Raw genomic sequence first — 27,125 nt, 5'->3', positions numbered from 1 at the left:
TGTAACTATGGAAATACTTGTTGGCATTTTGGCTGGCATCTGGTCCCTGTGGAGGTATCTAGATTGATTTATAGATGATGCTAAAACATTCCTGGGGGCTAGAGGGATGGCTTAGAGGTAAGGCACTTGTCTGCAAAGCTAAAGGACTATGGATTGAATCTCCAGGACCCATGTAAGCCCGATAAATAAGGTAGCGCATATGTCTGGAGTTAGTTTGCAGTGGCTGAAGGCCCTGGTGTGCTCATTCTTTTTCTGCCTCTTTCTTTCTCTGGCCCTCTGTCTCAAATAATGGTTTTAGGGGAAAAAAATTGCTTATTTGCACATGTATGTGGATACACTATAACCTCCTGCCATTGCAAGTTTTTGGAACACATCAAACACTTGGGTCCCTTTTTGTGTCTGGTTTACATGGGCAAGCAAGGGTCATTTTAACTGTTGAGCCATTGTTCCAGCCCTACAGTTCTGATTTTAATGGAATGTAATTTGCTTAAATGAGCCTTTGGCAGTCTTTGAACTCATCTAAGAATTTGTAACTGTTCCAAGAACTATCAAGTTGGGGCTAAAGAGACGGCTCAGCAGTTTAAGGCTTGAAAAGCCTGATGGTCTGGATTTGATTCCACAGTGTCCACATAAAGCCAGATGCATGAAGTGACACATACACCTAGAGTTCCCTTTACAGTGGCAGGAGGTCCTGGCACACCCATACTCTGTTTCTGTCTGCCTCTTTCTCTCTCGCTCTCTAATAAATGAATTAACATTAAAAAAAAACTATCAAGTTGCTTCATACTTTTTCAGATTGTAAATTTAATCATTGTATTCAATTTGGACTATGGAAAAATGGTGTCTGATTTTCTTTTCTTTATCTAGGTCCATAGCAAAATAATAACATAATGTATTTTCTTTTTACCTCAAAAGCCCGAGTGATCATTAAAGAAGGTGACGTAGATGTTTCAGATTCTGATGACGAAGATGAGAGTAAGTATACAAAGGATACTCCTTGTCTTAGAAATGTGTGCTGAGTTGGGCGTGGTGGGACTAGGTAATCTCAGGGTGAGCTCAAACTCATGGCGATCCTCCTACCTCTGCCTCCCAAACGCTGGGATTAAATGTGTGTGCCACCACGCCCAGCTTCTCAGTTTTAAATTTTTGTGTTCATACTGTTTTTTCTCCTTATAGATCTTCCTGCAAATTTTGACACATGTCACAGAGCCTTGCAAATAATAGCAAGATACGTCCCATCGTGAGTATATTTTCTTTCTTTTTCTTATTGTAACTTTTTTTGCTGTGTGCTGTGATATAATCACATGTGTGTTCAGATACTCTTGGCCTGTATGTATGAAAGCCAGAGGAGAATGCTGGTGTCTTCCTCTTCCATGTGTTTCCCTGAGATGGAATCTCTTATTTTTGTTCAGACGGACTGGCTGACCATTGAACCTCAGGGATTTTCTGGTCTCTACTTGTCATGGGGCTGGGGTTACTGGTGTGCAGGTACAAGCCCAATTGCTTACATGCATTCTTGGAAATTGAACGCAGGTGGTTTCAGGCTCTCATGATTGCATAAATGCCAAGCCAGCTCCCCAGTTCTTATTACTTGAAATCGTGATGCTTAATTCTTAAGAAAAATTTCACATGTTGGAGATAGATCAGTGGTGGAGTGCTTTCCTGTCACTTACGTGCAAGGATTTGGACTTGATTTCCAGCAAGAAGAGCAGTGGGGAGAGGGAAAGAGATTAGTACTGAATAGAAAATTATAAAAAATTACTTACATACATACATACATATATTTATTTATTTATTTATGAATGAGAGAGAATGGGCACATCAGGGCCTCAAGCCACTGCAGAGGAATTCCGTATGCAAGTGCCACCTTGTCCATCTGGTTTTATGTGGGTACTGGGGAATTGAACCTGGGTCCTTTGGCTTTACTGGCAACTGCCTTACCTACTGATCGATCTCTTCACCCCCCACCCCAAAGTTACCTTGTTTTTGAATTGTGTTGGTCATGTCTCTTTATTTTGTTTAATCTGTGTGTGTTTGCACATGCATGCATAATTGCACATATGCCATAGCACATGTGACATCAGTGGGCAACCTCAGTTGTTGGCCCTCCCGTTCTGTCTTGTTTGAGGCAGGGTCTCTTACTCTTCACCACTGTGGACACAAGGTTAGTTGGTCTGTGACTAGGATTCTTCTGTCTTTGCCTCCTATCACATTGAAGGCGTGCTAGTTCACAGACACATGCTGCCTTGTCTGGCTTTATGTGGGTTCTAGGGATTAGAACTCAGGTCCTTAACCTTGTGTGACAAGCACTTAGGGGCTGTTTTAAAGTTAAACTGAAGATCTGTTCCTTTTTTGTAGAGGAAAAGCTCTTTTAATTGGCTAGTGATAACCAAGTTAACAGAGCATATTTTCACCCAGTGGTTTTGATTTCCTCTCAAGGTACATTTGCTTGTGAGACGTCCTGTTTTCTTTTTGATTTTTTGAGGTAGAGTCTTGTTGTAGCCCAGGCTGTCTTGGAATTCAATATGTAGTCTAAGGGTGGCCTTACCTCTGTCTCTCGTGTGCTGGGATTAAAGGTGTGCCTCACCACACCCAATTCTGAGACTTTGTTTTTTTGCCTTCTATATCCGTCTTCATCTGATCTTACAATGGGAATGTCATGTTCCTAGAGTTCAGTTAATGTGGATTGATTGAACTTTTTCTTTTAACAGGACACCATGGTTTCTTATGCCAATACTGGTGGAAAAATTTCCATTTGTTAGAAAATCAGAGAGAACATTGGTAAGGAAATCTTTCTTGGAAAAAAATTGTGATTTATTTTATTTTTATTTTTGTTTTTCAAGGTAGGGTCTTGCTCTAGCTCAGGCTGACCTGGAACTCACTATGTAGTCTTAGAGTGGCCTTGAACTCACAGTGATTCTCCTACCTCTGCCTCCCGAGTGCTGGGATTAAAGGCATGTATCACCACGCTTGGCTTGTGATTTATCTTAAAATGATAATACTTTTTCTTGAAAATTATTTCTAAACTGGCCATGGTGGTCCATGCCTTTAATCCCAGCATTCAGGAGGCAGAGGTAGGAGAATTGCCATGAGTGTGAGGCTAGCCTGAGATTACTTTATGGATTCTAGGTCAGCCTGTGTTAGAGTGAGACCTTGTCTTGAAAAATCAGAAAAACAAAAACTTCTTTATAGATTTTAAATTTAAGACCTCTAAGAGATTAGTTGTGAGTGGTCACCCATACCTGTAATCTCTGGACTCTGAGAGACATCAGCAGGTGGATTGCTGTGAGTTCTAGGCCAGCCTGGGCTGCATAGTAAGTGCCAAGCCAACCTGAAATACAGTATGAGATACTTTGTAGATAGTATTTTTTTCCCTCATATTCCTTTTATCTATTTTAAATATTTTTTTTTTTTTGAGATAGGCAGAGAAGGGGAGAGAGAGAGAATGGGTGCACCAGGCCCTGTAGCCACTGTAAACAAACTCTAGAAGCACGTACCCCCTTTTGCATTTGCCTAATTGGGTCCTGGAGAATCAGATGAGATGGGTGCATTCAGGGTGGTATGGCCTCAAACTCATAGTGGCCTTCCTATCTCAAGTTCTAGGATTAAAGATATCTATATGTATATATAGATGTAGATATATTTTATGCTGGTAGATAGTACTTTTTTTCTTTTTTTATATTTAAACTAAAGGTTAATTGATGTTTTACTTGATTTAGGAATGTTACGTTCATAACTTACTAAGGATAAGTGTATATTTTCCAACCTTGAGGCGTGAAATTCTGGAGCTTGTTATTGAAAAGCTACTCAAGTTAGATGTAAGTATTGAATAATCTGGTTTTGGTTTTTTCAATGTATTGAATATGTTATATATGTGAAACAACAGAAACCATGGAAAAGGATGTAGATTAGCATCCTGGGCTTCACTTGTGATTCTTCGGCTCCATCCACGTGCTGGGAATTAGGAGATTTCTGTCTCACAGTTGGAGAGTAAGGCATGTGCGATGTCGTGTAAGTGTGCAAGGACAGCTGGGGAACGTTTGAAGGAAGCATATGCCCCGTGAGCTACAGCAGCCTCATCAACTGTGTGTGGTTGGGCCATTGGGAAGGCATTCCAGGGAAGGACTGGGGAAATTAGATTCTGCATGCTATTTTCTATGTTTGATAGATGTTTATTTTTTATTTTGCATAATTTTTTTTTGAGGTGGGGTCTTGCTCTAGACCAGGCTAACTTGAAATACACTGTGTAGTCTCAGGGTGGCCTTGAACTCATGGCAGTCCTCTTACCTCTGCCTCCCGAGTTCTGGGATTAAAGGCATGTGCCACCATGTCCAGCTCTTGATTTTTTTTTTTTTTAATTTATTTGAGAGAAAGGAAGGGGCAGATAAAGATTGAGCACACCAGGGCCTATAGCCACTGCACACAAACTCCAGATGTGGGTGCCATCGTGTGCATCTGGGTGGGTTCTGGAAATTGAACCTGGGTCCTTTGGCTTTGCCTGCATGCACCTTCACCAGTAAGCCATCTCTTCAGCCCTGAATTCTTTTTTTAAACTTTATTAAAGAGAGGGAGAGAATTGGCATACCAGGACCTCCAGCCATTGCAAACAAGCTCCATATGCATATACCACATTGAGCATCTGACTTATATGGGTTCTGGGGAATTGAACCTAGGTCCTTTGACTTTGCAGGCAAGCACCTTAACTGCTAAGCCATCTGTCCATATTAAGATTTTATTTTTCATTATTTATTTATAAGAGACAGAAAGAGAGAATGGGCACACCAGGGTCTTTAGCCACTACAAATGAACTGCAGATGCATGTGCCATCATGTGCATCTGGCTTACATGGGACCTGGAGAATTGAACCTGGGTCCTTAGTTTCATAGGCATGTGCCTTAACTGCTAAGCTATCTCTCCAGCCCCCTGCTTTTTTTTTTTTAATGAGTAAAAATGGTGATGCGTAAGTGAAAGCTTTGCATTGTTTAGAGATGGGAGGTGTATTAAAGTGAGTGCTGGAATGTGGTGGCATTAGAGATTAGGGTGTGAAAGTGAATGTTGGATTGTGACCACACTATGAAGGAAATGGTAGCTGGCCCTGAGACCAAGTTGGCAGTGTGGGGAGGAGGTCGACAGGTGCCTGTGAGAGAATGGCAGCCCAAGGAAATGTTAAGAGGAGTAAGTTGGAAGATCTAGGTTCCAGTTTGGACAGGTTCAGCTGTGGGGATTCACTGGAGAATAGCAATCAGCCATAGCGGTGGGACTGAGAAGAGGCCTGTCGAGTGGGGTAGTTAGGATAGGGGAGAGCAGATGGTCAGAACTAAGGTAAGGATGCGGAGAGGACGTGGAAGAAGAAGGTGGTCAGCTTTCCAAGGATAAGAAAAGCACAAGTTCTTGGCTCTTTTGGTCTTTGGTACCTTCTGGAAAGGTTTGTCAGAGAAGAGGCTGTGGTTGAGCTGGTGGTTAGTGAGTGGGCTTGTGAGAGCTCTGGGGGCTGGCATGAGGAATTGTCGACATGGCTCAGAATTGGGGAGCAGGGTTGTGGACTGAGATCTCTTGGTAGACAAAAGTCTTTTTATTTTTGTTTTGGTGTTTTGAGATAGTCTCATTATATATCTCAGCCTGACCTTTTACTTAAGAACCTTGTATCAGCCTGCCACGTGCTAGATTTATAGGAGCAAGCTGGCACCCCCGGCTTTTTTTTTTTTTTTTGGAAAGGATTTCATTATGCAATCTAGGTTGGCCTTGAGTTTGAGATCTTCCCTTCTTGATCTCCTGAGTGCTGGGATTACTATCCTTGACAAGACAGGCTGACATAAACTTACAGGGGAGAAGGGAGATAGAGGGAAGGAGGGACTCTTTGGCGATCTGGAAGTTGGGGTTACACCTCTGGCATCATCCTTGTATTCTCTTATATTATGAAGGAGCATTTTAAAGTGTATATAAGCTGGGTGTGGAAGCCCACACCTATAATCCCAACACTCTGGAGGCAGAGGCCACCTTGAGACTATATAGTGAATTCCAGGTCAGCCTGGGCTACTGTGAAACCCTGCCTCAAAAAACAAACAAAAAAGTGTGTATGTACATATATAAAAACCGTGTATATAAATGTGTATAAAAAGCATTACTAGGGCTGGAGAGATGACTTAGCTATTAAGGCGCTTGGCCTGCAAAAGCTAAAGGACGTAGGTTCAAATCTCCAGGACCCATATAAGCCAGATGCACAAGGTGGCACATGTATCTGGAGGTTTTTTTTTTTTTTTTTTTTTTGCAGTATTTGGAGGCCCTGGTGCACCCATTCTCTATATATATCTGCCTCTTTCTCTGTCTCCAATAAATAAGTAAATAAAAAGAAAAGAAAAGACATGGTTAGCCTGGGGTGGTGGCATACACCTTTTTTCACCAGCACTCAGGAACCAGAGGTACAAGGATCGCTATGTTTTCGAGTCCAAACTGGAATCAGAGTGAGTTCTAGGTCAGTCTGGGCTGGAGTGAGATCCTATCTCGAAAAAAATACATAAAAATAAAAGCATGACTTGAGTGACATGTTACAAGATATCAGATAAATGTTGAGTTGTCCATATTTGACTTGCAAGTCATCCTTTTCTGTTCAGGTGATAAATGACAGGCATCTTATGGAGCCTGTATGTGAGTGTGTCTTCCAGGACGAGATGGAGCATGTGTTGAATGTCCTTAGGCTGGTTTGTTGTATCACACTCATGCTAATTTAAGTATGTAGAGAAAAGGGCCTAAGTTACAGTATGAAAATTCTTCATGTGATAGTTTGTTTGAAAATTGTGTTGTGGCCGGGTGTGGTGGCACATGCCTTTAATCCCAGCACTCGGGAGGCAGAGGTAGGTGGATCGCCATGAGTTGAGGCCACCCTGAGAATACAGAGTGAATTCCAGGTCAGCCTGGGCTAATGTGAAACCCTACCTCGAAAAAGCAAAAAAAAAAAAAAAAAAAAAGTGTTGTAATGTCTTACAAGATGAGTTGGGAGCTCTTTAAAGTATGCATGTATGTATAGTAGATGAATTTCCAGGCCCTAAATATTTATATTTAAATGCTATCCTTTTTTAAAAAATATTTTTCTTATTTGACAGAGAAAGAGGGAGAGGGGGAGAGAGAATGGGCACTCAAGGGCTTCCAGTCACTGCACACAAACTCCAGACATATGTGCCTCTTTGTGCATCTGGCTAATGTGGGTCCTGGGGAATTGAACCTGGGTCTTTTTGGCTTCGCAGGCAAACACCTTAACCTCTTAAGTGATCCCTCCAGCCCTTAAATGCTGTTCTTTATTGTTTGTAATGATACAGGTGAACGTGTCCCGGCAGGATATTGAAGATGCTGAGGAGTCAGCAGCTCAGAGTTGTGGTGGGTCGGATTCCACAGAGGGGTTGTTTAATATGGTAAGCATTATTTATTTATTTTTTTATTATTTGAGAGAGAGAAAAAGAAAGGGCATGCCAGGGCCTCCAGCCACTGCAAACCAACTCCAGACGCATGAGACATCGTGTACATCTGGCTTATGTGGATACTTGGGAATTAAACCCGTGTCCTTTGGCTTTGCACACAAGCACTGTAATCACTAAGCCATCTCTCCAGCCCCAGCATCTTTTTATTTTATGTATTTGTTTTTCATCCTTCCTTTTAATGAAAGCACACGTTAAATGTTCATCACCTTAGAACATGGGAAGTGCCAGCTAATGGTTTCTCACTAATTTTAAGGGTTTAAGTCAAAACTATTAGTTTAGCAAACTGGGAATGTTTCTGTAAGCTACATGTCAGTGAAGGAATAGAAAGGTTTGCCAGTTTAGTTTCTTTGTTTTACCAGTTATATCATTTAAAGTATAATTCTGTAGCTAGGGTGGTTTCTTTTCTTTTCTTTTTTTTTTTTTTGGTTTTTCAAGGCAAGGTCTCACTCTAGTCCAGGCTGACCTGGAATTTACTATGTAGTCTCAGGGTGGCCTCGAACTCATGGTGATCCTCCTATCTCTGCCTCCCGAGCGCTGGGATTAAAGGTGTGCACCACCACGCCCGCCTTAGGGTGGTTTCTGATATAGGGTTAAGTTGAAGGAGAGACCAACCTCCCAGGAACAGGAAGGGTGAAGAAGACACTAATCTGGAGCCTGGCCTCTCTCGAGTGGTAGGAAGTAGTCTTAGCTTGGTTCCAACTTAGCCAGGGACATGGCCTCTTTTCAGCCCTTGACATTGGTTTTGAAGGGTCAGTTGTGACTGCAGAAAGGGGACAGCTATGAGTTTTTTTGCAGGCAGCACAGCAGCTTTGAGATAGATGACATGATCTGGAAAAAGGCAATAGTACCAGCAATGCCAGCCTCAGTGGGCCACCAGGGCAGGGACGAGGAGACCTGATGTTGGTGTGGCCAGTTCTCTCTGGGTTTACATAATGGGAATCAGAGCTAACAGATACATACATATAGCTCAGTGGTGGGATATATGCTCAAAATGCAAAAGAGAAAAGAAGAAAACCATAAATTGGTGCTTATTTTAAACTTTGTAAGTCTGTACTTTCTTTCTTGTCTTTGAGAGGAACCAATCACTTGTGTTTACCTGTGAAAGTACTTTAACAAGTATTTCCTTAAAGTCAGTGTATAGCAGAGGATGACTTAGATGTCTGAGCTTCCTGCCTCCACATTGCAAGTGCTATGATTACGGCATGCCCTACCCTGCCTAGTTTTATGTGGAATCTAGGCAAGCACTTTGCCAACTGAGCCACAGCCTCAGCTCCTTATTGAGTTGTTTAGTTATCGATTTTTACTTTAAAGGATGAGGATGAAGAAACTGAACGAGAAACAAAGGCCAATCCTGAGCAGACTGGTCAGATGGTCCACCCTGTAGCTGAACGTCTGGACATCCTCCTTTCCTTGCTTTTATCCTACATTAAAGATACCTGCTATGTAGATGGTAAGAACCTATGATGATATTTACTTATTTATTTTTGAGGTGGTATCTCAGTGTAGTCCAGGCTGTCCTGGAACTCACAGTGTAGTCTCAGGCTGTCCTTGAACTCACACCAGTCCTACCTCTGCCTCCTGAGTGCTGGGATTAAAGATGTGTGCCACCATGTGTGGCAGATGAAATTTTTTTTTTTTCCTGAGTTAGGGTCTCACTCTAGCCCAGGCTGACCTGGAACTCACTATGTAGTCTCAGGATGGCCTCAAACTTTACGGTGATCCTCCTGGCTCATGATTTTAATAGTAATGTCATAGTCAGTAGTTTCCTGAGTTTGAGAGAAAGGTTTTAAAGAGATAGATCAACTTAATTGCCACAGTCAGAAAGCTTGAAAGAGAAGAGAATGGGATTCATAATTTACCTTTAGAGCCTGTGATCTTTTCACCATTGTATTAAAGGATAAGAAATAGATGGAGTTTGGTCAGCTTTAGAAGGGATCCAGTTACATTTGAGTTGCACGTGACATTAAAGTACTAGGGATCTCAGGATTGCACCTGGTGTTACGTAGTGACTTTAGAGGTCTTTGCTGGGAGCCACCATTGTGCCCGCTGTTGTGACTGTTCTGAGCAAGCCAGTGTGTTTTCTATTCTCAGAAAACAGCGTGGATGGGCTGGAGAGATGGCTTAGCGGTTAAGCGCTTGCCTGTGAAGCCTAAGACCCCGGTTCAAAGCTCAATTCTCCAGGACCCATGTTAGCCAGATGCACAAGGGGGTGAACGTGTCTGGAGTTTGTTTGCAGTGGCTGGAAGCCCTGGCACGCCCATTGTCTCTCTCTCCCTATCTGCCTCTTTCTCTCTCTGTCACTCTCAAATAAATAAATAAAAATGAACAAAATTTAAAAAAATATAACAGCATGGGCACTGCACAAGAAAACAGAACTGCATCCATATATTTTCCTATGATTTAGGAATGAGTTTAGTTACTCAGCATAGCAGGACTTGGAAAGCTGGGCATGGTGCTTCATGCTTGTAATCCCAGGAGGATCAGTAGTTCAGGGTCATCCTTGGCTACATAATTGAGTTCAGTGTCAGCTTGGTATCATGAGAACTAGTTTCAACAAGAAAAAGTGAAGTTCATTTTCAAAAATAAAAATTATTTATTTGAGAGATCGACAGATAGAGGCAGAGAGAGTGGGCATGCCAGGGTCTCTAGCCACTACAAATGAACTCAAGATGCATGTGTTCTATTTTGTGCATCTGGCCTATGTGGGTACTGGGTACTGAACCTGTGTCCTTAGGCTTCTCAGGCAAGCACCTTAATCAGTAAGTCATCTCTAGCACAAGTTCTTTCTTTTTTGGTTTTATTTTTGGGGTTTTTTTTTTTTCAAGGTAGGATCTCACTCTAGCTCAGGCTGACCTGTAATTCACTCTGCATTCTCAGGGTGGCCTCAAACTCACTGCGATCCTCCTACCTCTGCCTCCCAAGTGCTGGGATTAAAGGTGTGTGCTACCACGCCCAGCTTTTTTTTTTTTTTGTGGGTAGGGTCTCACTCTAGCCCAGGCTGACCTGGAATCCACTATGTAGTCTCAGGGTGGCCTTAACTCTAGGTGATCCTCCTACCTCTGCCTCCCAAATGCTGGGATTAAAGGCTTGTACCACCACACCTGGCTCAAGTTCTTTTTTTTTTTTTTTTTTTAAGATTTTATTTATTTATTTGTTTATTTATTAGAGGCAGAGAGAAGGAGAGAGAGAATCAGTGAGAATGGGTGTGCCAGGGCCTCTAGCCACTGCAAACAAACTCCAGATGCATGTGCTGCCATATACATCTGGCTTACATGGCACCTGGATAATCGAACAGGGGTCCTTAGGCTTCACAGGCACGTGCCTTAACTGCTAATGTTTTTGGTTCTTTTTTTTTATTTTTGGTTTTTCTAGGTAGGGTTTTACTTTAGCCCAGGATGACATGGAATTCACTATGTAGTCTCAGGGTAGTCTTGGGCTCACAGTGATCCACCTACCTCTGCCTCCCAAGTGCTGGAACTGCTAATATTTTTATTTATTTATTTTATTTGTGAGCAGAGAGGAACAGAGTGGGAGAGAGGATGTGCAGGCCAGGGCTTCTTGCCATTGCACACAAACTCCAGATGCATGTATCATTTGTACATGTGGCATTACTTGGGTATTAGGAAATCAGACATAGGCTGGTAGGCTTTGCAAGCAAGTGTCTTTAACCAGTGAGCTATCTCTGTAGCCCAGAAGTTCATTTTTATGGGTTCCTGTGTGCTCCCTTGGGTGATTGTGCTTTAACATGAAAGCCTGTAGTCAGAGCTTGATGGGTTCTACTTCATTTTGTGTGGTGCTGAAGCTCCGAATGTGAGGCCAGCTCTGTGTCATCCCACTGCACACAGCCCTGGCATCATGCCGGTTCTACCTACGTACCTACCTGCCTAGGGTACTTTTTTGATATGTGTGTGATATGTGCCCATGCATGTATAGATGGAAGGGTGTCCTTTATCTTCTGCTGTTTCCCTGAGATAGTCTCTCATTGAACCTGGAGTCATTTTTAAACTGGTCAGTGAGCCCTGATAATTCTGTCTCCACTCCTGTCATTGCAAGGGGTTACAGGTTTGTATGGCTATGGCTATGCTCCACTTAAAAAAAATTATTTATTTATTTGACAGAGAAAGACTCAAACTCAGGTCATGCTGGCATAGTAGGCACTCATATCCTCCTAGCTATCTACCCGGTCCCTCCAACATGCTTGCTTGCTTTTTCTTTTTTAATTTTTTATTACTTTAATTTGTTTGAGAAAGATATGGGGAGAGAAAATAAGTATGGGTCTCCTGCCACTGCAAACAAACTAGATGTGTGCATTACTTTGTATGGATTTACATGGGTACTGAGCAGTTGAACCCTGGGCTATCAGGCTTTACAAATGCCTTTAACCACTGCATCTCTCCAGTCCCAATGCTGCTTCTTAATGGTATAATGTTTGTCTAAAATCATGTCTCCATGAAACTGAAGTGTCAGGTTTTCCTGTCTAGGTAAGATTGAGAACAGCAAGACCAAGGATTTATACCGCGATCTGATAGCCATCTTTGACAAACTGCTGCTGCCCACTCATGCCTCCTGCCACGTCCAGTTTTTCATGTTTTACCTCTGCAGCTTCAAATTGGTAAGCACAAATTACATTGTCATTGCTGTCTTCTTGTCGTCAGATTTGCCCTTAAAAACTGCTGATCAGCCAGCCGTGGTGGCGCACGCTTTTAATCCCAGCATTAGGGTGGCAGAGGTAGGATCACCATGAGTTCAAGGCCACCCTGAGACTACATAGTGGATTCCATGTCAGCCTGAGCTAGAGTGAGACCCTACCTCGAAAAACAAAAACAACAACAACAACAAAAAACTGTTGATCATGGGAAAAGAGATGGCTTAGCGATTAAGGTGTTTGCCTGCTAGGCCAAAGGATCCTGGTTTGATTCTCCAGGACCCACATAAACCAGAGGTACAAGGGGTCGCATGCATCTGGAGTTTCAGTGGCTGGAGGTCCTGGTACGCCCGTTCTGTCCTTCTCTCTCTGCCTCTTTCTATCAAATAAATAAATTAAATATATTAAAAAAAAAAACAAACCCTGTTGACTATGAGGTAGGGTTTCATAGTGGCCTCAAACTCACAGTGATCTTCCAGGAGTGCACTACCATGCCCACCATGAGGTAGTTCTTGTTTGGAGCTCTTTTTACTAGTGCCACAAATAGAATGACAGTTTATTTCAACATGCAGATTGGCAGTCATTGGGAGCTCTGAATATGTTATTCTGTCTATGGCTTCTAGGTGGCGCCCTTCCCTTTCAGTTCAATACTTTGTATTAATGTTTCGTGGAATTTTTTTTTTCCCCTTTGGTGGTGCTTGTGATTGAACCCTGGGCTTCATGCTTACAAGACAGCCAGTTGAGCTATTCCCAGATCCTTGAATGTTTGTTTTATCTATTTTCACAGTATTTCATAGTATTAAGTCTCAGCCAAACTAATCCAGAATTACAAAATTCAGGTTTTGGCTTCTATTTTTGGAATAACAAAACCATGAATGTTCTTCTTTGCAACTATTTTTGTAGCTGCCTAAAACTGTGGAGAATGTCAGCCATGAGTAAGAAGGCTAAACTCTGCCCAAGCTTGAGTTCCTAGCTTTAGTAAAGATCTCTTTGGGAGAAGCTGTGCTCTTTGCCAAGCTTAGCCAGTCTCTTTTTCCTATGATTAGTACTTGGTCCTTACTACTTCTTCTTCTTTTTTTTTTTTTTTTAAATTTATTAGAGAGCGACAGAGAAAGAGGACGATAGATAGAGAATGGGTGTGCCAGGGCCTCTAGCCACTGCAAAAGTCCTCCAGACACGTGCACCCCTTGTGAGTCCTGGAGAATCAAGCCTCGAACCGGGGTCCTTAGGTTTCACAGGCAAGCGCTTAACCACTAAGCCATCTCTCCAGCCCTGGTCCTTACTTCTGTGTCTCCCAAAGGTCTGGGTGCACACAGAAGAAACTGAATTCTGCGGGGTATGGGTGATCACTGGTTCAAATTTGGCTCTGTATCAGAATGCTTAACGAGGATTTTGGTATTCAGGTTATAAATCCATCATTACCTACTGAACTTATGTCTTTGGGCTTTTGAAAATTGGTTTGCTTTTGAGATGAGGATTTTTTTTTTTTCCCCGAGGTAGGGTCTCACTCTGGTCCAGTCTGACCTGGAATTCACTATGTAGTCTCAGGGTGGCCTCCAACTCACAGTGATCCTCCTACCTCTGCCTCCCCAGTGCTGGGATTAAAGGCATGTGCCACCACACCCAGCAGAGAGGAGGATTTTTTAAAATCCTTTTTATATGTGAAGAGAGAGAGAGATGGATATTGGGTTTTCCATGGCCTCTTGGCACTGCAGACCAACACCAGCTAAATATACCACTTTGCACCTGGTTTTATATGGGTTCTGAGGAATGGAACATGGGCTGTCAGGCTTTGCAAGCACTGAGCATCTCTCCAGTCTCTGAGGTGAGGTCTTTGCAAGCTTTGCACCAAACTCTTGAACTTACATCATTCCCCTGCATTAGCATTGATTCCCATGGGTTGTTTAGTGCCTGGGACTTCGAGTAGTGTCACCTCACAGTGGTTGTTGAAAGAGTAAGGATCTCTGTTCACTACTAAGTAATGTGAGGCCAGCTTGGGGTTCTGGTAGCCAGAACAGCCAGTGCCAAAGAGATAAGCCAACACCACCTTTCTCTCTTTCTTTCTTTCTTTTTTTTTTTTTTTTTGTTTTTCAAGGTAGGGTTTCACTCTAGTTCAGGCTGACCTGAAATTCACTCTAGTCTCAGGGTGGCCTTGAATTCTTGGCGATCCTCCTACCTCTGCCTCCCGAGTACTAAGATTAAAGACATCTTCTCTTTTTATAGGGTTTTGCAGAAGCATTTTTGGAACACCTTTGGAAAAAATTGCAGGATCCAAATAATCCTGCCATCATCAGACAAGCTGCTGGAAATTATATTGGGAGCTTTTTGGCAAGAGCTAAATTTATTCCTCTTATGTAAGTAACTTAATTTCTTAAGTGCTTGTTAATATCTTGCTTTGAAAAAATTACAGCATTGTCTCAAAGTAATGTCTTATTATTTTGGTCTTACCTTTGAAGTAAAGAAAAATATATGTTCCCCACATTGCAAGATTTTTGCTTCTAGGAAGCAGTTGTAGAGTACAGTATCTACTGTTTTTGCTATAAAACATCACATGGAAGGAAGGTTTTTATAGTTAACTTCTCATCGCTGGGCCACAGCACTGGACCAGAAGCAGCTGTGGGAGGAAACGGTTTCTTTTTTACTTACGGTGTGGAGTGGAAGGGAAGCTTCATGATGACTGAAAAGATGGTAGAGCTGAGGCTAAACCTCACCTCCTGCCAACATCACATGGACAACAGCAGCAGGAGAGTGAGCCAGACTTTGACAATGGGGAGCTGGCTCTAACACCCATAAGCCTCCCCCAACATGACATCTCCTCTAGCAAGGCTCCACTTCCCCAGTTGCCATCAGCTGGGAACCAGGCATTCAACAAAAGTTTGTGGGGACACCTAATTCAAACCACCACAGATGGCTTTTGTCATCTGTTCTGTGGGGCGCTTGAACAAGAAAATCCATTTGTCTTTGGCTAGCATACAGTATTGTATACTGTTTTGATTCTTTTTATAGGTTTGTGGTTTTTCATTTGCATTCCGAATCAGTTGTCTGTTTGAGCTGAAGAAAAACCTTTTTAAAGGTAATATGAAAGGGTGGGTGGAGCTCAGTGGTAAAGCATGTGCTTACCATGTGTAAGGCCCTGGCTCCAGTTCCGCTCTGGAACCTAAAGGTAATAGAGCTGTTCCTAGGAGGCCAGTTTCTTCTGGCTTTGGGCCGAGATGCTATTGCAAACCCACTCCCAATAAACTGTGTGCTTCAGTGGTTGAATGCATGGGAAAGGAGCCCTTGTCTTTACCTTGTTGCTGTCAGACTGGGAACCTGTCCGCAAAGCTTCTGAGTTGAGGAGATACTGTGCTCCATCCCTTTAGGTTTTTTCTTGTTTTGCTTTGTATTGTTTTGAGACAAGGCCTAGGGTTGCCTCAGAATTCCCAATCCTTGTGCTTTAGCCTTCCAAGTGGTGGGACTCCAGGCCTGGACTGCCATTCCTGGTACATAACATCTGTTGTTAGGGCCAGTCTGTTGCCCCTAAGAAGGTAGGTGCTATTCTGCTTAGTTGGAAGGTTGATTTCCCACCACCTGGCTTTTCCTCCTCCTTTTTCTGCCTATGGATATATTATATATATATATATATATATAATACATATATATATATATATATTTTTTTTTTTTTTCCTGGTGCTAGAGATGGAACCCAGGAACTTGTACATGTTAGGCAGCTGCTCTACCACTGAGCTACACCCCCAGCCCATGGGTAGGATTTAAAGAAGCCTATGAGCTTTTCGTGGTGTGTTACTGCATCACTCTACCTTTCTCCTAAGGCCAGTGACGCTGACTTGAACTTCTTTCTCTAGCACAGTAAAGTCATGCCTCGATCTTCTGGTTAACTGGCTGCACATGTACCTCAACAACCAAGATTCAGGAACGAAGGCTTTTTGTGATGTTGCTCTCCATGGACCGTTTTATTCAGCCTGCCAAGCTGTGTTCTACACTTTTGTTTTTAGACACAAGCAGCTTTTAAGTGGAAACCTGAAGGAAGGTCAGTAGTGTAGAATTAAAGCTACATTTTTAATGAACTTTTTACCCTTTAGAATGTAGATTCTTTGTTAAGATTTTACTACAAGTGGGCTGGAGGGATGGCTTAGTGATTAAGGCACTTGCCTGAGAAGCCTAAGGACCCATGTAAGCCAGATGCACAAGGTGGCGTATATGTCTGGTGTTTGTTTGCAGTGGCTGGCTGGAGGTCCGGATGCACCCATTCTCTCTCCATCTGCCTCTGTCTCTCAAATAATAAAATACCTAAAATATTAAAAAGCATCAACTTGGGCTGGGCGTGGTGACACATTTTAATTCCAGCACTCAGGAGGCATAGGTAGGAGGATTGCTGTGAGTTCAAGGCCACCCTGAGACTACATAGTGAATTCCAGGTCAGCCTGGGCTTAGAGTGAGACACTACCTTGAAAAACCAAACCAAACCAAACAAACAAACAAAAAAGGATCTTGATACAAACTGTAGACATACCACTCCTGTGCTTGCACTTTGACAAGAATTTGAAACAGCTCAGCAGCCTCTAGAGAACTTGTAAAACCTCCTCTGTAATTATTGATTCATTTTTGGTTGAGAACCTCATTAAGAGATAAATCAGAGGGCTTGCAAAGGTGTGTATGAGCTCTGCCTGTCCTTGTCACAGCCAGTGAAGATCAGCCTACCCTCTTGAGCAGGATCCAAGGCACAAGGAGGCCTTTGCTGTGGTTTTGGGCAGGTTCCGAACTAGAGACTAAGCTAAAAGTTGGGAGTAACCCACTAGTGTTGTACCAGGCCAAAGTAGCAAAGTCATGTTTGCTTATTTTGTTTTTTGTGTGTTTTTGGTTTTTTGAGGTAGGGTCTCACTCTCATCCAGGCTGACCTGGAATTCACTCTATTCTCTGGGTGACCATGAACTCACGGCAATCCTCCTACCTCTGCCTCTTGAGTGCTGGGATTAAAGGCATGTACCGCCATGCCCGGCCTTTTTTTTCTATTTTTTTTTGGTTCATTTGTTTTTAGTTTGAGGTGTCTCACAAACTAGGTAGTGAAATCAATTCAGGTACTAATGTTTCATAGCTGTTTCTTTTAAAAAAATAGCCTCTCTATTATACTGCGGCTCTGTTGAATTTTTATTTTTTTATGGATAATCCCTCATGGGCCAGGGAGTATTGTAGATTCAGTAGTATTAGTACCCTCATCTCCCTTCCCTAGCCCCTTCCCTGCCCCTTGTTATGACACCTAAAACCATCCTGACACTTGCATGAAAACTATTGTGCAAACCCAAATTTTGCATGTGTTGTGTTACACTCTGTATTCTCAGGCCGACCTCAAACTTGTGGTGATTTTCCTACTTCTGCCTCCTGAGCGCTGGGATTAAAAGCATGTGCCATGCCGGGCGTGGCTGCACACACCTTTAATCCCAGCACTCGGGAGGCAGAGGTAGGAGGATCGCAGTGAGTTTGAGGCCACCCTGAAACTGCATAGTGAATTCCAGGTCAGCCTGAGCTAGTGAGACTGTTGCTTGAAAAACCAAAAAAAAAAAAAAAAAAAAGAAAAAAAACCCACATGTGTCATCATGTTTGGTTTATTTTTTATTTGAGAGAGATACAGAAACAGATAGGGTATAGGCATGCCAGGGCCACTTGGCTGCTTCAAATGCACTCCAGAAACATGTTGGTATTAGGGAATGGAACTCCTGCAAACAAGTGCCTTAAACCACCGAGCCATCTCTCCAGCTCTTGTTTATATAATTTTAAACTTGACATATGTACCAGGTTTATAGGAAAATAAACATTAAGTTGGCCTGTTTGCTTCTTACCAAGTGTCTATATTTTTTCATTTGTAGTAGTTTGAATGTTTTAATTTGAATGTATGCAGAGTCCCATAGACTCAAGTTGTTTTATTAAACTTGAGATTCCAATTTGAGCCCCTACCAGGTAGAACCTTGCTCTAGGGGGTGGTGTGTGGAGGGCTGCTTGGAGCTCTGGCATTTTATGCCTTTTGGTGATGGTGGCTGTTAATAGTATTTATCTTCTTGGATCTGTAAAAAGTGAGCCAGCTTCTGCTACTGATGGTGTTCTCTTGGAATTTTGTATGCTTAAAGTAAATTCTTTCATCCAGTAAGCTGATTTTGGTAGGACGTTTGTCCCAGCAATGTGAAGCTGACTGCAACATTATTGTAAGAGTTGTTTGTTTGGGTTAGGTCTCACACTCTGATGTCCAATGTGGCCTCAATTTGTGGTCCTCCTTCCTGAACCTCCATAGTAGCTGAGATTACAAGTGTGTTCTACTATGCCCAGCTTATTATAAGAGAGGATGAAAATCTTATTTATTTATTTTATTTTTAATTAATTTTAACTGGAAATGTTGCTCAACTTCACTATTGATTGAGATGTGCAAGTTGAAATGAATTTGTTGTTGTCTGTGTGGATTTTAGCTATAGTCAAATTCCATGGTCCTTTTCCCTTTCGGTACCAACTCAGCATATGCTGAGCTTACTAAAAGAAGACATGATTTATTTTTAAGGCCAGGTTTGGGCACACCTTTAATATAGGCACTTGGGAAGCAGAGGTAGGAAGATCACTGAGTTTGAGGCCAGCCTTAGATTTCATAGTAAATTCCAGGACAGCCTGAACTAGAATAAGACCCTACCTTGGAACCCTGCCCCCCCCAAAAAAAAAAAGAAAAGGAAAACCAACTTACATCAGTGGATTCAGTGAGTCTAGTGATGCCAGGATCTTGAGAAGGTGCAGAGTGGCTATCTACAGGAACTTTGATTGCAAGCATTTCTGCATGTATCTTGAAATTTTATTTTTCATCTGGGAACTTGGCTTAGCTTTAAAGCATTAGCCTAGCATGCACAAGGCCCTAGGTATGATCCCCTGAGCCAAGAGAGAGAAAATAAAAACTGTTCTGTAGGAGCTGGAGAGATGGCTGGGTGGTTAAGGTGCTTGCAAAGCCCTGACAGCCTGGGTTTGATTTCCCCAGTGCCCACATAAAGCCAGATGCACAAAGTAGCACATGCATATGGAATTTGTTTGCATTGGCAGGAGGCCCTGGTGTGCCTATACTTTCTGTTTCTCTCTCAAATAAATAAATTTGCTTAAAATTAAAAATTTTAATCACACACACACACACACACACACATATATTTTTGGGGGGGGGGTATTGAAGTCAATTCTCACTATAGCCCAGGCTGACCTGGAATTCACAATCTAGTCTCAGGGTAGCCTTGAACTCAAGGTGATCCTCCTACCTGAGACCTCCCAAGTGCTGGGATTAAAGGTGTACACCACCATGCCCAGCTAAAATTTTTTACTTTTAAATATTTAAAATCTAAATATTTTAAATATTTGACCCCAGGCGAGTAAGCTTTGCAAGCAAGCATCTTTAGCCACTGAGCCATCTTCCTAGTTATTTTTGATGCTGGAATCATACCCTTAGCTTTGTTCATCCTAAACACATACTTTTCCACTGAACTCTTACATTGTTATTGTGAGTATGTGTGTGTACACATAATGCCAAGGTGTCTCTCTGCTACTAACAAACACCCATCCAGCTTTACGTGGGTCACTGGGGAATTGAACTTGAGTCCAGGAGATTTTACAAGCAAGTGTCTTTAACTGCTGAGCCATCAATTGCTTTTTATAAAAGTGATAATTTGTGATTTTGAAGCTAAGACTTTTTCAAAAGTTTTATTTGTACCTTTTGAAATATCTTCTGTTTTAAAGGTTTGAGGTATCTCCAGAGTCTCAATTTTGAGCGTATAATAATGAGCCAGCTAAACCCACTGAAGATTTGCCTGCCGTCCGTGGTTAATTTTTTTGCTGCTATCACAAAGTAAGTAACTCAGAGGATATATATGTGCTTATTGCACCAAGACACCATGAGTAAGTGTGTATTTGCACTGGGGCTGGGGCTGTAAATGTCATCAAACTTGAGAAGATTGAAACGTGCAAAGCTAATAATAACCTGCTTCTTGTAGGAATCATGCTCTGCAGCTTTTGTTTTTATGTGCTGGTGTTTTTTAAAAGTATTTATTGAATTTTATTTATTTGCAAGCTGAGAGAGAGTGTAACAGACAGAATGGATATGCCAGGGCCTCTAGCCATTGTAAACAGACTCCAGATGCATACACCACTTTGTGAATCTGGCTTTAAGTGGGTACTGGGGAGTCAAATTTGGGTCCTTAGGCTCTGCAGGCCGGTGCCTTAATTGCTGAGCTATCTATCCAGCCCCTACTATTAAGTTTTTTTTTTTTTTTTCCCAAAGATGTGTAGATGCTTTGAAATACTTAATAGGCATTTAGTAACATGAGAGGTATAAACCAAAGATACTTATGGTGATACCTACTGTGGTACACAGCTCTGTGTTGCTGGAATGAACATCCAAACCAGGCACAGCTCAGGAGTGAGGAAGGGGTTATTTCCAGGCTTACAGATCCAGAATGAAAGTTCCATCAGTGGGGAAAGAAGCAGAGAGAAAAACCATTACCAGCCAACAAACAATAAAAACAAATGGACAGGGCCCTAGAGCTCATACCTCACTGAATACCTTTGGGCTGGAAATCAGATCCATCCCCAAACATACCTTATGGCTGGACCCCAGGGTCCACTCCCCAGTGACACCTCCTCCAGCCAGGAGGCTGGAGACCTAAATTACAAGCTTTTATAAATGTTTTTATTTTTATTTTATTCATTCGTTTTTAGTTTTTCAAGGTGGGATCTTGCTCTAGTGCAGGCTGGCCTGGAATTCAGTATGCAGTGTCAGGGTGACCTTGAGCGTATGGCAATCCTCTGCTTCCTAGATACTGGGATTAAAGGTGTGTGCAACTACACCCAGCTCCAAATTATAAGCTCTAATGAGTATCTGACTCTGGAAGACATGTTCAAACTACCAAGCCTGTATACCTGAAGTAGGAGGAGCAGTGGTTGTTACAGTAGTAGAAGTAAACTGGGTGGGTGCTAAGCACCCACATTAGGAGACTGGCTTAGGAAGGGACTATATTACCTCAAGCCTGATGGTTTGTTTATTTGCAAGCAGAGAAAAGTTAGAGAGAAAGATAGCTAGAGAAGGGTGCACCAGGGCCTCTACCACTGCAAACAGACTCCAGACACATGTGTCACCTTGGGCATCTGGCGCGCTACATGGGTAATGGGAAATTGAGCCTGTGTCCTTAGGCTTTGCAGGCAAGCACCTTAACCACGAGCCATCTCTCCAGCACCCTCCCCCCCCTTTTAACCAATTCTCTTTCTCTTGGAAGCAGAAAAGGTAAACACTTAATGTAACTTATGTGCACTGGGAGCAAACTTGTTGGGCTGTCCTGGTTTCATACTATAATTGATGATCGTTTACTTCCTTTTGTTTTTATCTTTTTCTCACACTTGTTATATCCAGCAGTGTCTCGGTCATTGCCCTTGTAACATTGTCAGAGTCATCTCCATTCTAGAGTACTTCTAGCGTGGGGACTCCCTGTGAACTAACTCCCTCTGTTGGTGTCCCACAGTAAGTACCAGCTAGTCTTCTGCTACACCATCATTGAGAAGAACAATCGGCAGATGCTTCCGGTTATAAGAAACACGGCTGGTGGGGACTCCGTGCAGACCTGCACCAACCCACTGGATACCTTCTTCCCTTTTGATCCTTGTGTGCTTAAAAGGTAGGGCCTCTCACGCCGTCCCTTTGTTAATGGTGCAGTGGTGCGTTCAATTGTGGTACAAGTTTGCTCTTTGCGAGGCTGAGCTGAAGCTTTGCTTTGTTGCATGTGATCTTCGTTGCAGTTAGTCACGTTGGCACCTTGCACATGTGTCACAAAGCCCCAGACTGTCTCAAGGGTTTTCATGAATCTTAGGTATATCAGGGGTGGTGGTCTTTCCTCAGTAGGAGCCCACAGGCCTTCTTATTTTTATTTACTTGAAAGGAGAAAGAATGGGTGTGCCAGGGCCTGTAGACACTGCAAATGAACTCCAGATACATGTGCCCCTTTGTACATCTGGCTTAACATGGGCATTGGGGAATTGAACGTTGGTCCTTAGGCTTCACAGGCACGTGCCTTAACTGCTAAGCCATCTCTCCAGCCCTAGAATGTTAAGTTTCCTTGTGAGTGTACTGTAACTCCTCTGTCACTATCTGGGCCAGCAGCGGTGGGTGCAGTAAAGTCTTAAGTGTGAGAGGATACGCATGCATCAAGCAGGATGCAGAGGTGTGTAGGTTGTAGTCTTCACCTTTCCGTTCTGGGAACCAGGACTTCTGAGACAAGAGCAAGTTTGACCTTGGCTTGTGTATTCAACTTGACTTTGGAATGTGGTTCTTGTTGACAGGTCAAAGGAATTCATTAATCCCATTTATCAGATATGGGAAGACATGAGTGCTGAAGAGTTGCAGGAGTTTAAGAAACCCATGAAAAAGGTAAATTTTTGATGATAGTCTCCTCTGCTCCTGGCCCCAGTTCAGTGTAAACAGCAACATCACACTTCATGCACTCTGCCTTGACAGCAGCCCTTGAGCCATTAAAAATGGTTTTGTTGTTGATGACCAGATGACTTTGTGAAGTGATAGTTCATTGAAACTGAGCTGTACTGGCTGGGGTACAGCTCATGGTGGGACACCTGCCTGGCATGCTGGAGCCCCTGGGTTCTGTCCACAGCACCAGGAAAAAGAAAGCTGGGTGTGGTAGCTTATGCTTGTGATCCTAACACTGAGGCTGGAGGATTGTCACAATTACAGAATGAGACCCTGTCTCAAAAAAAAAAGTTAAACTGATTTAAATCTTGACCACTTTCTTTTTCTTTGTCACCAAGTAAAAACTTTAGATGCTTTATTTTGAAACGATCCCTACCCTGGTTAAGATTTGAGGCTTCTTAAGTATGTATACTAAGGAGCTGAGACAGCTAACACCAAACAAGAAAACTGGAATGCAAGAAGTAAGCAATGCCACTCCCAGGACTGTGCCTACTAAGCAGAGCTCATGCCATTGAGCTCCATCCCCAGCCACAGCTCCTCTGTTAGTAGTAATCATTGTAAAGCTCATTTGTTTTCTTCACATTTTTTTGTGGGGAGTCTGGGGAGCTTGATCATTGAATGGCTGTAACACTGAGGAAGAATGCCATGTCATACTACCTGTCATTGAACTTAAAATCTGTTTGAAAATCAAACTCTAGATAGCACTGTGATGGCAGTTAGGCGAGTGGATCATAGTAAACACAGAAGTATCAGTGGACGTCTCTGGAAGATGCTTTCTTCACCTCCATCTTTACTGAAAGCACAATTCTGACTGAAGGATTTTTTTGATTTATTTTGAGGCAGTATCTCATAGTTTCCCATTCTGGTGGGTTTGAACTGGGCTCCAGTGAGCAGCCTCCCCAGTCGTTGGGACTCCAGGTACTGCTGTACCTGATGAGAATGGTATTCTGATTTTGTTGTTTGTTTGTTTGGTTTTTGTTTTTTTGAGGTAGGGTCTCACTCTAGCCCAGGCTGACCTGGAATTCACTCTGTAGTCTCAGGGTGGCCTTGAACTCACGGTGATCCTCCTACCTCTGCTTCCTGAGTGCTGGGATGAAAGGCGTGCACCACCACGCCCAGCTAAGAAGGGTATTCAAGCTTTGCTACCATTCCTGTGACTGACCATCTGTTCTGCATACAGGTGGCAATGGAAGATGAAGATGATGATTTTTTGAAAGGTGAAGTGCCCCAGAGTGATGGCATGATCGGGCTCACGCCGAGCTCCTTTGATGCCCACTTCCGCAGCCCTTCCAGTAGCATGGGTTCACCTCCTGTGTTGTACATGCCAGACCAGTCCCCTGTGGTCTCCAGGATCTGTGATTGAATTGGTGTTTTTCCCACTGTGCCCTTAGGGCCCACCACACCACTGGACATCACTTTGGGCTATAAGACGTACCTCAAACATCATGCTTTCATGTTACAGACCGGACACCAGTTTGCTTTTGCTCAGTTTGCTTCCCTTACAAACATGAGGAAAGAGCTGAATATCATGTGCAATATTGTATGGTGGGTTAATGATCAGCCTTGGAGACTGCACGTTAATGTGTACATCTTTTGTGTCTACAGCCTCTTGATGTAGCTATTGTATCATTTGATATGTGCAGCAACCTTTTAACAGATGGCTTCTGTCAGGACCGTAGTCACAGGAGTTTGTTCTGGTTTTGGCATTGGACCCTCCCAATTAATCTTCCATGCAAAAAGACTTCTGCTGGATGTTTACTTTAGCTGCATTGTTTCATTTCTGCTGTGATTGTACTGTGAGGAGAAGGTGAGGGGAAGCAGGGGGTGCCAGATCAGGGCTGGTGCTGAGTGTGGGCTGGCTTGACTGAAGGAGAAGGTGGGGGACTTTAGAGACCCACAGACCTGCAACTTAGAGGATCCAGGGAAATAGAATCAGACATGAGAGCAGCACAAAGGTCCACGTGAAAGCAACCATGTTGTCTGGACTTCTTAGAACAAGTGAGTACTTCAGCCTTCAACCTTTGGACTTGAGCATCCTGTCAACTGGCAGCAGTGACCTTGAGGTCATTTTGGCCAACATTAGTTGGTTATGTTGAAAATCACTTTGAGCACACAGGAAGACTTTTTGGCGTCAACTGCTTGAATGGGTTTGGCAGTGACAGACCTGCGTTACTTCTGCACACTCCACCTCTCAGCTGTGCACATCATGGATTTTGTCTGAGGAACTCGTTTGGCAAGCCTCTCTAGTTTTACTAACTAGACCTTCTAGCTCGGTGACAGGCGTGCTAGTACCGCCATTCATTTGGAAGAGCTCACCTGTCTTCCCTTCCTTGTGAGCGTACTCAGAACTTGTGAGAATGAGCATCCTTAAGTCTATTTATTTTTCTGCCACTTATATTTATTTAAAGGCAAGTGATATTTTCTTGATCACAAATATTTTGTAATATTTCCTCTTTCCTAGGGCTTTGTATGATCTCATGTAATTACATTGATGGTGAATGTAGAATTTGAATTTATCTGTAAATACCTTTTTGGTAAAAAGAAATTTTTATTGTTTCTAAGAGTTTTAGATATTGATTTTTCTTTTGCTGTCTTGTTAGAAAGTCACTTAGGAACCTCTTTTTAAACTGCTGGCAAGAAGATGCAGTTGAATATTGAGTAAAAGGAATCACATTCATAGAGCATTATGGGAAGTAGTTACCATGTAGGACATGATTATTACAAACACACCTGTTTAATTTCAAAGGGGTTTGAGAAGAAAATCCATTGTGAAAATAGAACAATGCCCTGGCTCATCTGAGGCTTTCTTCTTGTGCAGCTCAGGGGCCTTTGACTAATAAAGACGTACCATGCCGGTTTCTTTTGATTTGTTGGTTTGCTTTTTGTGCCCGGTGTCTGCATTGGGCAGCTTCTGCTGAACCCTCACTATTAAAAGGTAGGCATCCTTGCCAGTGTGGTTGGGACTGTCCAGAAAGACAGGGCAGGGAGTGACGACAGCAAAGAATGTTACATTGCAGCAGGACACGGTAGTGCATCCCCTTAATCCCAGCACTCCAAAGGCAGAGGTAGTAGGATTGCTGTTTCAGCCAGCCTGGACTAGAGTGAGACCCTATCTTGATAAAAGATTATATTCCCGCTGGGCATGGTGATCCATACCAATCTCAGCAGGGGCTGAAGCAAGAGCATCTTAACCTTGAGGCCAGACAGGGCTGCAGAACAGGGCAGTGTTTTTTTTTTTTGTTTGTTTTTTGTTTTTACCTTTATTAGAGTTGGGGTAGGGGAGTACCAGGGCCTCATGCCATAAACCAACTCGAGGCATGTTGTACATCTGGCTTTATGTGGGTACCAGGGAATTGAATCAAACAAGTGCCTTTAACCACTGAGCCATCTACGAATCCCCACTTTTAAAAAATAAAAGCTTGAAGGAACGTCTGGGACAAGAATGGTCATTTTTCCTAACATGAGCCTTTGGTTGGCATCTACTGTTACCCTTTCATCCGTGCTCTGCTCCTGGGATAGAAGCGGCTAAGCTTAAGGGACTGGTGGTCATAACGGGCCACTGGTGCGAGCCCTGGCTTCCTTTACCAGCCCTTATGCAAGTCATGAGCTGTAAGATGGAAACAACTTGTGACTCTTAGGGTTGTGAGAAAGTCTAGGCAAACAGGGCCACCTTCTGGGGAAAGTCGAACTGTGGTGCCAAGTGAAGAGATCCTAAGTGGCTCTTCACTCTGGTATGTTCTCGATTCCCCACAAGAGCTTTGAAAGCTAAGGGCCAGTGGTATCAATAGCAGTCTGATCACAACTCATTTAAACAATGGCCCCTATAGCCTCATGAGTTTGTGATTAAGCCTTATACTCAATCCCTAGCTGGTGGCAGTTTGGGAGGTGGAGCTTGCAGAGGAGGTGTTTCTGAGAGTGGGGTTTTTGGTGCTCTGGCTTGGCTTCTACTTGTCAGTGCCAAGGTTTTCATTTATTTATTTGCGGTAGGTTCCCAAGTGCTGGGATTAAAGGCATGTGCTGTCATTCCCGGCTAAGGTTTTTTTCAAGGTAGGGTTTCACTCTAGCCCAGGCTGACCTTGAATTCACAATGTAATCTCAGGATAGCCTCAAACTCACAGTGATCCTCCTACCGCTGCCTCCCATATGCTGGAATTGAAGACATGTACCACCATACCTGCCTGGCTATTTTACTTTTTTTTTTTTTTTTTTTTTTTCCTGAGGTAGGGTCTCACTCTAGCTCAGGCAGACCTGGAATTCACTATGTAGTCTCAGAGTAGCTTTGAACTTGCGGCAATCCTCCTACCTCTGCCGCCCAAGTGCCGGGATCAAAGGCATGTGCCACCATGTTCGGCGCTATTTTACTTTTAAAAAACTTTCATTGGCAACACCCATAAATACAGATAATATGTCATAATTATAATTCCTTCTATTTCCTTTTTTCTCCCTCCCAAATCCTCCAGGGAATCCTTTCCAACTAGTCTGCCTTTTTTGTTTTGTTTGAGGTAGGGTCTTGCTCTACCCCAGGCTG

The 27,125-nt window shown here is 42.9% G+C and overlaps 1 protein-coding gene across 1 annotated transcript in view; it reads left to right on the top strand.

Moving 5' to 3' along the window:
- Rrn3 (RRN3 homolog, RNA polymerase I transcription factor) overlaps window positions 1-25,463 on the top strand; it is a 32,512-nt gene extending 7,049 nt beyond the window's left edge. Inside the window, exons 6-18 of the mRNA XM_045130110.1 lie at window positions 916-975; window positions 1,177-1,240; window positions 2,712-2,781; window positions 3,720-3,818; window positions 7,314-7,406; window positions 8,784-8,922; window positions 11,954-12,084; window positions 14,341-14,471; window positions 15,963-16,147; window positions 19,867-19,975; window positions 21,642-21,794; window positions 22,456-22,543; window positions 23,778-25,463. Coding sequence (XP_044986045.1) covers window positions 916-975; window positions 1,177-1,240; window positions 2,712-2,781; window positions 3,720-3,818; window positions 7,314-7,406; window positions 8,784-8,922; window positions 11,954-12,084; window positions 14,341-14,471; window positions 15,963-16,147; window positions 19,867-19,975; window positions 21,642-21,794; window positions 22,456-22,543; window positions 23,778-23,960 — 1,505 coding nt within the window. The 3' untranslated portion in view covers window positions 23,961-25,463. The remainder of the gene's footprint in view (window positions 1-915; window positions 976-1,176; window positions 1,241-2,711; window positions 2,782-3,719; window positions 3,819-7,313; window positions 7,407-8,783; window positions 8,923-11,953; window positions 12,085-14,340; window positions 14,472-15,962; window positions 16,148-19,866; window positions 19,976-21,641; window positions 21,795-22,455; window positions 22,544-23,777) is intronic.
- Window positions 25,464-27,125: the final 1,662 nt, after the last annotated feature.

This window comes from Jaculus jaculus, chromosome 11, assembly GCF_020740685.1.
Source record: "Jaculus jaculus isolate mJacJac1 chromosome 11, mJacJac1.mat.Y.cur, whole genome shotgun sequence".
Lineage (NCBI taxonomy): Eukaryota > Metazoa > Chordata > Mammalia > Rodentia > Dipodidae > Jaculus > Jaculus jaculus.
Note: the sequence above shows the minus strand (reverse complement) of the source record. Positions and strands in the feature narration are given on the sequence as shown.